The 14,163-nt window shown below is 36.2% G+C and overlaps 1 protein-coding gene across 8 annotated transcripts in view; it reads left to right on the plus strand.

Moving 5' to 3' along the window:
* The first annotated feature begins 541 nt into the window (after window positions 1-541).
* The window catches only part of LOC121315147 (PHD finger protein 20-like protein 1), a 28,635-nt gene continuing 15,013 nt past the window's right edge, over window positions 542-14,163 (plus strand). For 2 of the 8 annotated variants that reach the window (XM_041249108.1, XM_041249113.1), the window contains exons 1-10: window positions 544-633; window positions 1,514-1,641; window positions 3,119-3,293; window positions 3,789-3,884; window positions 5,058-5,142; window positions 5,394-5,482; window positions 6,674-6,676; window positions 9,387-9,594; window positions 13,250-13,384; window positions 13,746-13,825. In XM_041249108.1, the coding sequence (XP_041105042.1) occupies window positions 1,559-1,641; window positions 3,119-3,293; window positions 3,789-3,884; window positions 5,058-5,142; window positions 5,394-5,482; window positions 6,674-6,676; window positions 9,387-9,594; window positions 13,250-13,384; window positions 13,746-13,825 (954 nt within the window). In that variant the 5' untranslated portion in view covers window positions 544-633; window positions 1,514-1,558. Of the gene's footprint in view, window positions 634-1,513; window positions 1,642-3,118; window positions 3,294-3,788; window positions 3,885-5,057; window positions 5,143-5,393; window positions 5,483-6,673; window positions 6,677-9,386; window positions 9,595-10,775; window positions 11,049-13,249; window positions 13,385-13,745; window positions 13,826-14,163 lie in introns of those variants that run through there. The other 6 variants (XM_041249109.1, XM_041249110.1, XM_041249111.1 and 3 more) reach the window with 6 other exon arrangements.

Genomic DNA, 14,163 nt, shown 5'->3' on the forward strand with positions numbered 1-14,163 from the left:
TTGGAAGAACCCTGACTGTTTCTATTCTGCATCATACTGTGTTTGGACCCTGTGCAGTAAACCTGCAGAGCACACCTAAATCAAATCAAACAGTACATCAGCAAAATGCATGTACACTCAATGTTTATTTGTAAACAAACAAACAAAAAAAAATGTATATACTTTAACTGAAATGCACATCACACTTTAATGGCCTAGTAATTTTGACAACCACTGGGCCAGTTTTTCCAGGTGATTACAGCACAGGTCAGAACGTGGAAATCCGTTAGATAAACCTTTGAACATAGTTTGGTACATAAATTAAGACAAGAAGTAAATATTTCTCGGAATTAAAAAAAAAAATGTATATAAATATTAACATTTACGTATATTTCTACAAAATAATACAGACATTTTACCTTCGAAGGGCTTTTAACTTACCGTTTACCAAAGTGTGTAAAACTAGTAATACTATTACAACAATCCCAGAACACGTGACCATGATGTCTGCTCCCTGTTTGGCTTCGACGCCGTAGGGTTACGTACGTGCTGACGTAACAGTGTTTGGGTTCGGGAGAGGGTTAAAGTAGCAGAGAGAGCTGGAGAATGGGAAAGACTTAGTTTTCATCTGAAATTGTGTGTATGTATTTAAAGGTACATCATTTAATTGTTCACTAAAGGTACCATTCGGATGTTTTGAATAATACAGTTATGCAGTTTAAAATAAACGATTAACATTGGAGCTCGAAAAGTAATCGAGAATAAAAACGCTTGGGCCCGCAATAACAATTATTTCAGCAGTTCACGTATTAAGTTGTATTTAATGTTTGTTTTGTTCTATATGACATTGCATTCAAACGTGTTAAATCATATGCGTTTATTATGTGCTGAAATGTATTGTTCACTGCAATTGACTGGTAAATCTGGTTTATAACCAAATTCGAATTTATTTACTACAGATATTTACTTCAAACTAAACAGAAGTGCTATGACATTTGTGATAACTCTTGCTGTTTTTAAATTAGTGACATACAGTTGCATGGCACTTATTATTGTAAAATGCTCCGTTAATGTTTTCAAAAATCCCTGCTGTTATGTTAACTGCTCCAAAAATAACTAACAACTACAACCAAACAGAGAGGCCGTTGCTGAAAGTAAATCGCATGACTTAAGCAGGCTGTGGACATGGGGTTTGAACTGCGAAGCCCAGTTTAGAGCGCAGACCTGTAACCCAGCAACGCGTTTTTGTTTACTTGCACATCAAACCACGTTTTGTTTTCAGGTCTGGCGTTATTTTAACGTTCTGTTGCGTTGTTGGCTCAATTTGAAGATATAGTAAACATCTTCCAATTGCTTTTTTTTTTTACATTTGAATGGTGAATACATGCCGTATGTTTATCTATACGTTTAGAGTTTGGATATTATTATTATTATTATTATTATTATTATTAAGCAACGTAGGGTTTTGAATACACTATATGTAAAAGCACGTGCTGTTGCTATATATTCTGAAACCTACCTCTTCGTTTTACAGACATAATAAGAAACCCAAATCTTTAAAAGCAGTCAGAAGGTGAAGATGAGCAAGAAGCCCCCTAATCGTCCAGGAATCACCTTTGAGGTCGATGCTCGTGTGGAAGCTCAGGACTACCTGCAAAAATGGTGAAGAAAAATATTGTATAAGTACTGGAATGGCTGTTTCGAAAGCAGTTTGGACTATTATTCTGTCAGTGTTTATACGTTATTTTCTGAGCAATGAGAATGAAGCAACCTAATTTAGGCTTCAATTGCATTTGAGGCGACACTGACATACATCCCACACACCACTACTGTAAATACAAAATCAGTAACATGAGCAAGTAAACTCCCATGGCCTACATTCACTGTACCCACAAGTACGAATGTGAGTTTGACATAGGCAGACAGATGCCTCCATAATATTTCCAGATGCCAGTTCTCTTATTTAAGATAGTTTCTCTAGATGATATGTAAAAATATGACAGGCTAACAGACATACTCCATAGACCCCAGATTGCGATACTGCACATTAACCCTGTAGTGTGACACACAGTGTACTGCGGCATCCACAATACCATCACCACTTCATCCCCAGGTGTAGATAATAAAATGTGCTTTGGCTTTATTTTCAGAGCTTAATAACTGCAACTAAAATGAAAAACAGGTCCTATATTTCTCTCCAGATCTTTGTAGTTAGCTGTAGGTAATATTGTTGGAAATTGGTACATTTTTACCTACTCTTGAGAAGATGGCAAGCAGCTTTGAGATGATCGTGTGTGTTTTATAGCATAGCATTAGTAATGTGTTTTCCCTATAAAGCTGATCTGCAGCTTCTCCCAAAGCTGCTGCCTGTTATTCTCTGTTCCCTGTTATTGTCTGTTTCCTGTGCAGCAGTATGTGCACACCAGCTAAGCCAGCATAATCTCACTTTTGTGTTTTTTTTCTTTCTTACAGCAGACATTCCATTCCATTTTGCATATTGTGGTGTCACTTTAACTGACTACTAACTAAATCCTGATTCATACTTCTGTCCCAGATGAATGCGATATGTCAGAAAGACTTGCGGTCACACTGCACATAGCCACTGGCAATTCACAGCAGTGTGGCTACGCGCTTCTGCCTCAACCCTTGAAATATAGCATGTTCTTGCTCTTCTCAGATCTATCAATCATTTTTCTCCATCAGACTTTACATTCTCTCCAGTCCTTTTCTATCTGTTTGCCAGTAAACACCCACGCTGTTTCTGTTCTTTGGGCATCTCTGTATTCTTGAAGTGAGGGGTTATTTAAATGTGGATGTTTACAAACTTTTTCTATTAAAAATTCTTCAAAGTCTTACTCTGATGGTTACCAGCGTGCAACCATGCAGCAAATGTTGACATTTTTCAACATTATCCGACCCCAAGCGATTTCAGGTCGCAGGCGCATGAGAAAAAGGCTTTATGGCTTTCCAAAAATGACACACATTTTTTTCTACAGTAAGCTCACCACTATAGGTTCATTTACCAATTCCCATGCACCTAGGTCTCCTGCTCATATCAAGTGAGGCAGATTTGTTGGACTTGCTACTTAGAGGACTGCATCCCTCTTTTGTTTAAGACATGATATGAAACCCCCACCAGGTATCCTTCACGTATTGAAAAGATTGATTATGAGGAGGGGAAGGTGCTAGTCCACTTTGATCGTTGGAGTCATCGATACGATGAGTGGATTTTTTGGGACAGCAGTCGGCTGCGTCCATTTGAACGACCAGTACTGCGGAAAGAAGGACTTCAGGAGGAGGAGGAGGAACAGTCTGTAAGTGACTTTTCTTTCTTTTCATGGATCTGTTATTGAAGGAGTATTTTTAGAATATGTCACTGAATCCATTTTGATTATCCTTTTACAGAAGAAAAAAGTAAATTTGTGTGTAAAACATTTTAAATATGGTCTATTGTGTCTTTAATATGTGGAACCTTTATCTTTTTTTCATATTTTTTTGGGTTTAAATGTGGCACCACTAATAGTGCAGAACCTTCTGAACCATACTGAGGTATTCACGTGTGAAGCAGGTCCATTGTACTGCCAGATTATATTAGCAGGCTCTATTTAATAAGACCCGTTGTCCTTAGCCTTAATGGAATAGCACCTGCAAATAAATGGGTCATTTATCAGTTATTAACAATAAATCTAACTATTTAATTTAATTTGATTTGAACTGATTTTTTATTATTATTATTTAGAGTGCTTTATTCAAATTGGCTCTAGCCACTTACCAATTTTAATCAATATTTTATAAACATATTTTACCAGGAGAGTCTCAGTGAGATGAGAGCATCTCGTCTCCGTGAGCATCCTGGAGGTACAGCCAGCACTGAGGACCAAACAGAGTTACAGCAATCAAAACAAGTAATATACTCCAGTATAACAGTGACACCCCAAATATACAGACAATTGGATATTTAACTACTTGTATTCGTCACCTTCTAAAATTATCAAACGGTCACAAATATAATTCAGTCACTACACACATACACACATTCTAGATATTAGAGGGATGGCATTTGTGGAAAGGGTCATGATTTATTTATTTATTTTAATTATGGACATTTTTTTGTAGTACCATAGTTGTAGCTCTCCAGTACCACCAAACTATAAATTTAAGGTTGTTGGAAATGATGGTTTGTGAATAGTTACATACCAAACTAAATTACTCAATCTTAAATGAATACATAAATAAAGCAAATTATTTATCATTGTGGCATCCTCTAAATGTGAACTATTAGATTTTAGCGATGGAATACGCCAGAGAAAAATCCCCCTCACTCATCCCAGTCATTCTTCTCTTTTACTTTTCTTTCTTTGATTTCCTCTTTCTGTGTCAGTCCAAACACACACAGTTGTTACTTAGGACTGCTTTGCTTTTTATAATGTATTCAATTTTTGAAGTTCCTGATTGCACCACTCAATAAACCTGGTTTCAGTGGGTCTTAACACAGTGCTCAATTGTATGTTTGGGACCCCACTGCACTGTCATCAGAATCGCTTCGGCAATATGTTTATGATGGGGCAGGCCCGCTATAACGGGGCAAGACATGTCTTCACAATACCATTTCAGTGCAGTATTTATTTTTTTTACATCTTCATTTATGCGCCACTGTCGTTCGTTTGTATTTGCGCTGTGATCAGAATACAGCCCTAAGAGTTTTAGTTTATAGACAGTAAGTGTTTAAGATGTTTGTGTTAATAAAAGGTTTTTAAAACATGCTTTTCATGTCTTTTCCTTGAGAAACTATATACAATAGGTAGTAACTGCAAAAATTATTTAAATCAATGATTTTTTAAAAATTATTTAAATCAACTTGATTTAAATCAGTCAACCCTGGCTTTTTCTCATTATTTGCAAAAGCTATTGGGTTTGTTTATGGTTTAAAAACACAAGTATGTGGCCTATTTAAGCTTGCTTTGCTTTGCTCGACTGATTGCACAGTTTAGTAATCTTTTGTGACTTTACGCAAAACAGCTGTTAGGTTTCCTTTTCATCAAACTAAAGGTTCTGATAAGATTCTTGATGTCATGTAGGTTTTGAGATCCGGAGAAGAAGTATTAGCTCGCTGGACAGATTGTCGCTACTACCCTGCTAAGGTAGAATCAGTTAGCAAGGAAGGTATGTAAATTGGCATCAGCAAATTAATCAGAATTCAAGTTTACTGTGGGAAAACACCACTGTAGTATTTTTAAAACCGTTGTTGCTATTTTCATTTTAATGTATTTACTTATTTTTAGTTTCTGTAAAACTGAAATAAACTTAGTAAAATAGTTTAAGAATGTTTAGTTTCTGGAATGAACTTTGGCCTATATGTGTACTTATACATGTATTCCAAAAGCTGTGGTTAATATTAGTGTTCTGGTTTTCAGGTACCTACACAGTACAGTTCTATGATGGAGTCATTCGCTGTGTGAAAAGAATGCATATCAAATCAATGCCTGAAGATGCAAAAGGACAGGTAGGCTAGATCAAAAAAACATCTTTCTGTTGTGACCTTCTGTTATCCTTCATAACTGCATATATAGCCAGACTGCTCCTAATGACCAACATATAACCATTTAAGTGGTCGTTATAGACGGGTGGTCTTTATATACAAGTTACTTTTAACCCTTTTTTGCATGGGGTGGCACTGCATATTGAAAAATGACATGTTTTGTTGTCATTGCATGCTTTTCCATGACTTCATGCTAGTTGTCATTGCATGCTTTTCCATGACTTCATGCTACATATGGTTGACAGCTGTGATTCAGGATTCACCACAGGTTACTAAATAGGGTGTATTTTGTTTTTAACAATTCTATTCTCTGAAGTTCTGTCTTTTAAATGCATGGGCTGCAGTTTGTTAAGCTTTACTTAACCAACTAAGCAACTTGGTGTATCCAGTAATTTCTAAAACTAGGAAGAGTAGACTTTGATATTTACTAATATTTAGTAATCCTCAGAGACAGCACTTTTCTATATTATGGGTACAGAGGTACAGCCCTAACTACATGAGAGTCTGCTTCTGTACTTGGCTTTATACCGGTATCCAGCAGTTGAGGTTTTTAAAATTGGGGATACTTGTCTTATCCCAGAGCTTTAGAAATCAGAAAGTGGGTTGGACAAATTATGTACTTGAGCATTATAAAGAAAGTGTTGATTTCATAATTTTTTTATTTAAACATCCCAGAATAAAATATTTCTAAACAGGCATTGATGTCTTGAGATGTTAGTTAACAATGGGCTGAATCTGAGTGATCAACTGATGGTTCTCAGTTCTCTCTCCTTGAGCCCTTCCAACCTGCATGTGGGGAATTATGAAATCATGGGCCTTCGGTCAGCTCCTACCAATCTAGTGGCTCTCAAGGATAGTATGTGTCACGAGGGAGCAAACATTCCTCTAAAGATGCTACAAGCCTTAATTTATGGGGGATTGTGGAAGCTGAGTTTCATAATCCTGCACTACAAGGTTATTTAATCTATTTCAATTAAAACCCCATAATCACTGTGCCCCAACAACACTTTCTCTATAGTGATCCTGCATAAATTGTTGGCTACCTGTACTGTTGTTTTGTTGTACCTCCTGTAGTAGAAGACCCTAGTCTAGAAGTCTTGATGGCATTTTATAATTGACAAAGACTGTTCTATTTTCCCTTTTCCTCTTTTTCAGAAGGTAACATGCGTCAGGGCATTGCTGAATTTTATGTGAAGGATGATGCAGGGAAGGAGTGCAGGATAGAATTGCTGACTTCCCCTAAACCACTGCAACAATCTCAGACAGACATTGAATAGTCCTGTTTCAGACACACATTTTGTAATTTCTTTATGGTTCTTGGACATACAAGTTGTACAGTTGGCACTCGGATATCCGTTACCCAGATACATGTCAGTCGTGTTGTACCGACCTTGTATTAAGAATAAAATCAATCCCCATTATATACATGCTATTTCCGACCTCGTCACCAGTTTTGTGATATCTGTCACAGCTCACTTTTTTTTTTTACTTTCTCTCGCATGCTGAATCAGTCTGTTTTTATTGTGCATTTACACAAGGGCTTCCTCCAGTTTCAGCTGACAGAGTTTTAGATACTGTGATTATATATGTGTGTGTGTGTGTGTGTGTGTGTGTGTGTGTGTGTGTGTGTGTGTGTGTGTGTATATATATATATATATATATATATATATATATATATATATATATATATATATTTTTTTTTTTTTTTTTTTAAATCTGTGATCTTTTGTTGTTTTTGTGCATTTTCATTTGCAAGTGAACTGTGACATTAGGGCCTTATCCAGCTCTATATTCAGCAATTTTGAATACTGACTTTGGATACTATTTTAATTCTGGAATCTTTTTTTTTAAATGTATTATTATTTATTTATTTTTTATCTTTTGCTAAATTGGATTACCTTTTACATTGTATGCAGTTCTGTGCTTAACATTTGGATTTAATTTTGCTGTTCGGTCGTTAGTGAGGAATTTTACATACTGCTACAATACGTACTAGATTTAAAAGTATGTACTGTATTACAGTTCACTTGTCATCTCTTTTGGCAAGTGATATTTTCAGAATAATATTGTTTCTGTATTAAAATACTGCTGTTGAAAATATAGTACTGTACCAACAAAAGCAATACCATATATGTAAATGGAAGCCAACTTATTTTAAATCAGTCCTTTCAGCTATATATTTTTGATATTGTATCTTTTTTGTGTTCCCTGAAAAACAGCCAAGGGTTGGAATAGGCCAAAATGCAATAATCAGATATGGGTCACACGCGTATAACCGTCACTGAAGTCAGAACTTTATAGGGTCGGATATGTGAGTGCTGACTGTACACCAATGATTCAAGCAGTAATTACTTTACAAGGAATATAATGCTGTGATTTTACTTGATAAAACAAATTACTGCTACTTAGTACTTGTTTCATTAACATTTTACTCATGGTGGTAGTCCTAGAATATTGTAGAAAAATATTGTAGAAGACCTTCATCTAGATGCCTGTGGCAAATGGTTCAGCAATGCAAAGGGATGTTATAGCAACGTATAAAAGGAGGAGTTGTTCTTACACTTTCTTCAATGTGTGGGCTATCATTGTGAGTAAATGTAATAAACTGCCAATTTACAAGTGTTACCAGAATTTATATATTGGATAATATTATTTTGGCATATATATTCTTTACTGTAATATATCAGACGACATATTCTTATTTTTACGTAGGGAAATTAATTGCTTTAGAGATTTATTTCATAAGTAAAACAAACAAAAAAAGTTATTTCTTCATTTGTTTAAACTTTTGTACTAGTTAGGTTCAGACAGTGTCATCATCTTCTTGCCTGTAAAAAACTAAACTAAAACACAGTATCCATCTCCCAGAGCTCTAGTTAGCCTATAACAATGAGCAGGTAAAATGCCTTGCTTGTTTTTCTTTAATCTGCCTTTCAGCATGTCTGTCTCAATGAACTGTATTTGCAGGGATCTTGAGATGTTGGTTTGGAGCGGTCAGAGTTGGGTAGTGACGCCCCTTTTTGCTTTTCGTAGTAGACCCGGAGCATGCTTATTATACCAGTCTGGCCGTCTCCAAGGGGTGATCGTTTAGAGAATGCTTTAAAAGTGTAGTGTCCCATATAGTTTTTAAATGTATTGCTTGTTACCTTCTATAGGTATTTCTGTAAAGCGTTCTCATCAAAAACCAAAAACATTAGCTAACACTCCTGCCTCAAGGGCTAGGTGGGGACCTTGTGTTCATACTTTTGGGCATGTAAGCTATTGAAGAAAAAAGTAACACCAAGGAATTCTGTTATTTATTTATTTTGTTTATAAAATTGAATTTGATTATGGGACACTCCAGCTTTAAACAGCTACTTTTTAACAAATCTTCTGTAAATGTAGCAAGTGTTGGGTTTTGTATGCTCGAAAAAGTACAGTAAATGTTTTGTATTAATGAATATCATCTATTTATATGCCATATGTGTAATATTCTTATGGCTTTCACATGATCAGCGATGTATAACGATTTGCAAGGGCAATGTAATAAGAACACAAAGTAGAATGATCATACCTGTGCCTCTAAAGGTATAATGCTATAGCAATTAGTAAAACCAGTGTTTTTACACTTCAAAGTAAACCTTTCAACGGGGGCATACACATATCCGCATTATCTCAATGTTGACACAGAACTTACTATGATCATTTTTCATTTGTGGTTTTCATATTTGTTACTGACAAAATAATAGCAACTTTCTCATACTACAATAGTTTTGTGATTGTCAAGGAAAGGCACAGTTTTATCTTACTGATGATATAGGTGTAGATATATTCTGACTGTAACAGTGTGTATATATAGATATGTATTTTTTTATTTTTTTATTATCAGGATTGGATTGCCCTGGTCAAAGCAGCAACAGCTGCTGCCAAGAACAAGGGAGCCTGTAAACCTCGTACCAGCGCCAACAGCAATAAAGACAAGGAGGAAAGGAGAGCAGGAAGGGCATCGCCAGGGAAGGAGGGAGAAAGCGCTTTTCTGGAAGAGATGCGGGGTGCACAGGAAGAAGAGGAAGAGCCTGGTCCCACTGAGAAATTAGGTAGTTTATTTTTTCATGGTTCTGTTACCGTTGGTATGCACTGCCGAAAGGTGGTTAGGTTGGGCTGTTGCTGAAACTCCAGTTTCGCCCTTGTCTTTTTATTTTAATCTGGTCATCTATTAATGGGAAAACTGCAGCGAATAATGACATGATTCTGTTTGGATCTCCTAAACCAGGAGTCAGCAGCCTATGGCTCGCCACTTCAAGTAACCAAATATGGCTCTCGAGTCTTGTTAAGTCATTCACAAATATATACATACACAAAAGCAAAAAACACAATTAATTAAACATACTATTAGTGTCATCGCAAATCTACAAATGACCAACTCGGGACGCTTTATTTATTTATTACATCCACCTACCTGCTGCTCTTATTGGTGCTTGTATTCCTGGAGTCTGTTTCATTGTGTTTTGATTGGTCAAGAGATAGGACAACAAGCAATATGCACACGAGTCACAATCTGTAACCTTGCTTTTACTGCATTTTTTTTCATTTTTGAAGTGTAATGTAGTGCTTTTTAGTTTCATTTTTTAAAAAAAGAAATAAGTCGGATGAGGAAAACTGTTCTTTTCAGTCAGAATGGACTCACATGTACGTAGGGTTGCTGACTGTCCGGTTTTAGACCGGATAGTCTGTTTTTTAAACTTGCTGTCCGGTTCTGTAGTACACTGATAAACCGGATACACGTTGCACGTTAACACTCAGTGCCAACGTCATGAAAGGCCACCACCGGGTGGTGCAAATTTGTGACTGGCTGCTGTGCCTTTAATTATCAATTGCTGTTGCTAAAACACCAAAAGAGCTGGACAAATTAACGTCACCACAATTAGCAGCATAATTTTAGATTTGATAGGTACATAATTTAATATGTGCTGCCATTCAGTTGTTTTCAGCAAATCGCTGTAAAGATAGATATTGCTAGCAGCCAAAGAGAGGGGGAGGTGGTGTCTATGTTGTGCAGCAAGCTCACTGGTTCTGTGATAGTCTGTCAACTTTAATATATTTATAAATTACATTTGTAAAGATGTATTTAAATAAAACATTAGTCTCATGGCATACGTGTCTGTCGCTGTCAGAAAAGCAGCTCTGGTCAGTGAGGTAGCTTGTTGAATAAGAACTAGTTACCACACTAATTAAGTCTGTGTCCAGTTTTGAATAAATGCAAAGTTGGCAACTGTATATGTATGCCTTTGTGGAGAAGTCAGGATTTCCACGTTGTCTCATATGTAGTGAATAACTTGCTTTAAATAAAAAATCGAATATACAGTGACATCTCTTGACAAAACATGCTGCATTTGCAGTGAAATACCCAGATGGTAAAGTACGGAAAAAGACCTGCTGGAGCTGCAAAGAAAAATGAAAGCAGGGCAGAGTAAACTACTGGCATGGTATTATAAAGGAGGAAATTTTCATTCAGCAAGTTCCGCAGGCTGTTTAGAGATCGTTTGCAAAGGTAAGCCTTTCACTGATGGCGAGTATGTGAAGAGCTGTATGCTTAATATAGCCAAAGAGCTATTTGAAGAATTCCTCAACAAAGACAAAATCTTGCAGCACATACAAGATATGCCTTTACCTGCAGATAGATGGCGAACAGTTTGACAAGCACCAAATAGAAAATATAAGTTCTGCTACATGTTTTTCCTTTGCTTTGGTTGAGTCAGTGGATGTCTGTGATGTACGTACATAAGACACGTATATATATATATATATATATATATATATATATATATATATATATATATATATATATATATATATATATATATATATATATATATAAAAATGTGACAACTTAGTATGAGAAGAAATGTCTGCAGTTCTGCCTATGAAAAATCAAACAAGAGGCAAAGACATACTTAAAACTGTGATTTATTTTGTTATCCAGAAACACATACAGTTAGGGAAGCTTGTTTCAGTTTGTACTGACGGTGCACCCAGCATGATGGGTAAACGCAATGGATTTGTTGCTCTTTTGTCAAACGTCCCTTTTTGTATCCTATTGACATTATAGGTCATTTGACTCAACTTAATCTTAAACTTCAAGGGCAAAGAAACATGTCCTCTCTCTACAGCAGGCAGTTTTTGTATTTGAATCCAAATTGAATCTGTTCATCAGAGATGCTGAGACTGGCAGACTGACTCACTTTGAGCTGTTACAAATGTTTAGAGATTCATGCATGGTATAGGATCCTAGCAACAATCTAGATCTGCATCAGCTTGTGTCATTTACACCTGATCTGCTAATGTCGTTTAAATCTTGTTTTGTGGACTTTCACAGACACAGCACTTTGTTCGTTTATGAAATTTATGTGGAAGCACTGGACTTGACGGTGATTCTGGGCATCTCACTCTGAAATTTTGAGCTGGAAGTTGCTGACTTCAAGGAGTCAGACATTTGGGTTGAAAAGTTTCACATTTTAAATTTAAAATCTGGAAAGCCTTGCTCTGGAAAGCCTTGATCAGCAAAGCGCAAAACTGCACAAACAGACGGACTTAATGACATTGCAGCACAAAGATTCTGCAAATTTGGAATGAACGTCCACTTACATACAGCACAATGCAGAATGCTAGCTGTGCTCTCTTAACTATGTTTGGCTCCACCTATAGGTGTGAACAGGCATTCTCTCACTTGAATCACATCAAAAACTATTTGCACTCAAGATTAACAGAAGAAAACCTGAATGCTTGCATGAAGCTAAACTTGACCAGCTCTGAACCAGACCAAAGAAATGAGCAAAATAATTCAGCAGCAGAAGTCACATTAAAGAAGTGCACTCCAAGTACAATAATCAATAAAACCTATTTAAAAACAATTTAGATAACATAGGAGTTATTGTTCATATATTGTCTGCTGTAGTGTCCCTTTTAGTACAGGGGTGTGCAATTTTTTAAAAAAACTTCTTGTCCATGGGACAAAATGACAGAAAAATCTACTTGCATCCTCACTGTCCCACGAAATACACACACATAGAATTTAACTTTTTTTAAATGTTGCTTTTATCAAACAATAAACAATCAGTGGTTAATAATATTTTTTGCTTCATGAAACCAAATAAAGACAGTGTAATTTAGAACATGCTTGCCTGTACTGAGCCCATGTAATTTTTGTGCATTATACACGGCAAGTCAGATGCCACGCCCCAGGCCAGTAGATACCTTTTAATTTGAGTTGCAGCATTTCAGTATTTTAGATTTTGGTTTCGATTACTGTATATACCAAGATTTTAAGGGGCAGCATTACCGAAGAGCATACTAAATTGCTTTACATAATCAAGAATGCTTCCCGACCTGAAAGAAAACATATATATTTTTACTGAAGATGAGTTGACAGATCTATCTGATGGTGAACTTCTTCACATTATGCACCTGTCAAACAATTTGGTGTAAAATGAAAACCAGACACAGTATTTATACAATTCTTTCTGATCCTGCTTCCTGAGTGTTGGGGCTACCACTGATACTTTTACAGTTTTTAGGTAGGAGATGATGAAATTACACTTATGGAGACATTTCTGAAGAAAAATTAATTTCAAAGTACATGTTAAAACATATTTTTTACATTGAAACTAGGTCATTCTAGGGTCTATTTCATCATAGAGTGAAAACGCTATGAATTGCACATCCCTGTACTATATACATTCATTTTGTGTTTAGATAACACGGATGCTTCAGTAGAGGCAGAACCTAAGCAAGCCGCAGAGCAGCTTGAACCAGTAAAGGGAAAGAGGAAGAAAAGCAGCCAGGGCAGCTCGTTCCAAGCAAAGAGAGCTCGTCTTAACAAAATCACAGGTAATGTGAATTCTCTTGGTATTTTTCTATTTGGTTTCTGCCTGGTTATAGTCTTGTCACTTGATCTTGCTTTTGACACTCATTGGGCAGTGTCAAATGCAACATCAAGTTTGGTTTCTACTAGTATTTGAATATACAAACTAATTTGAGTGTAGTAGTTACTGCAATGTATACTGTTTGTGTACCATTGTGAAACCTGCCTGTGATAATCTGTATTTAATTAAATGGTCTAATAGCCTGAACCAAGTAAACTAGGAGTTTTTCTAAATGTGGATGTGGGTAATTCTGTCCCTATCAGGCCCTCATATCCTAGAATATTGTATCTCTAGTGACAATACATTGGCTCCCCATTTTTCTCCAGGTCTACTAGTTTCAAAAGTTGCCAATGAAGATGAGCATGAGAACAAAGAAGAAAGTGAAGTTCCTCAGATATCTGAAAAGGTATGCATGTTTTAATTGTGTGTTTAGACAGCCTATTGCACTTTTTTCCTTAAACATGAATATTGTTTTCCTTTTCAGTTCAAACAGTGTAGAGCAATGGTTCTCAAACCGAATGTTTTGGTGGCCTGAGAGTGTGACCACCAACACTTACAGATATTTGTAAAGAAGTAATATTATTCTATACTGTTATTTTCACATTACACTACTAAAGCCTTCTCTCATTGATCATCCAATGAGCACTGACAAAAAGCGAAATGGGTGGAGATTTGTGATGTATGCCAAAATGATAACTGAACAGAATAAAAGCTTGGTCAGTCAGTGATGTTAATGATGGCCAA

The sequence above is a fragment of the Polyodon spathula genome, chromosome 4 (genome assembly GCF_017654505.1).
Source record: "Polyodon spathula isolate WHYD16114869_AA chromosome 4, ASM1765450v1, whole genome shotgun sequence".
Lineage (NCBI taxonomy): Eukaryota > Metazoa > Chordata > Actinopteri > Acipenseriformes > Polyodontidae > Polyodon > Polyodon spathula.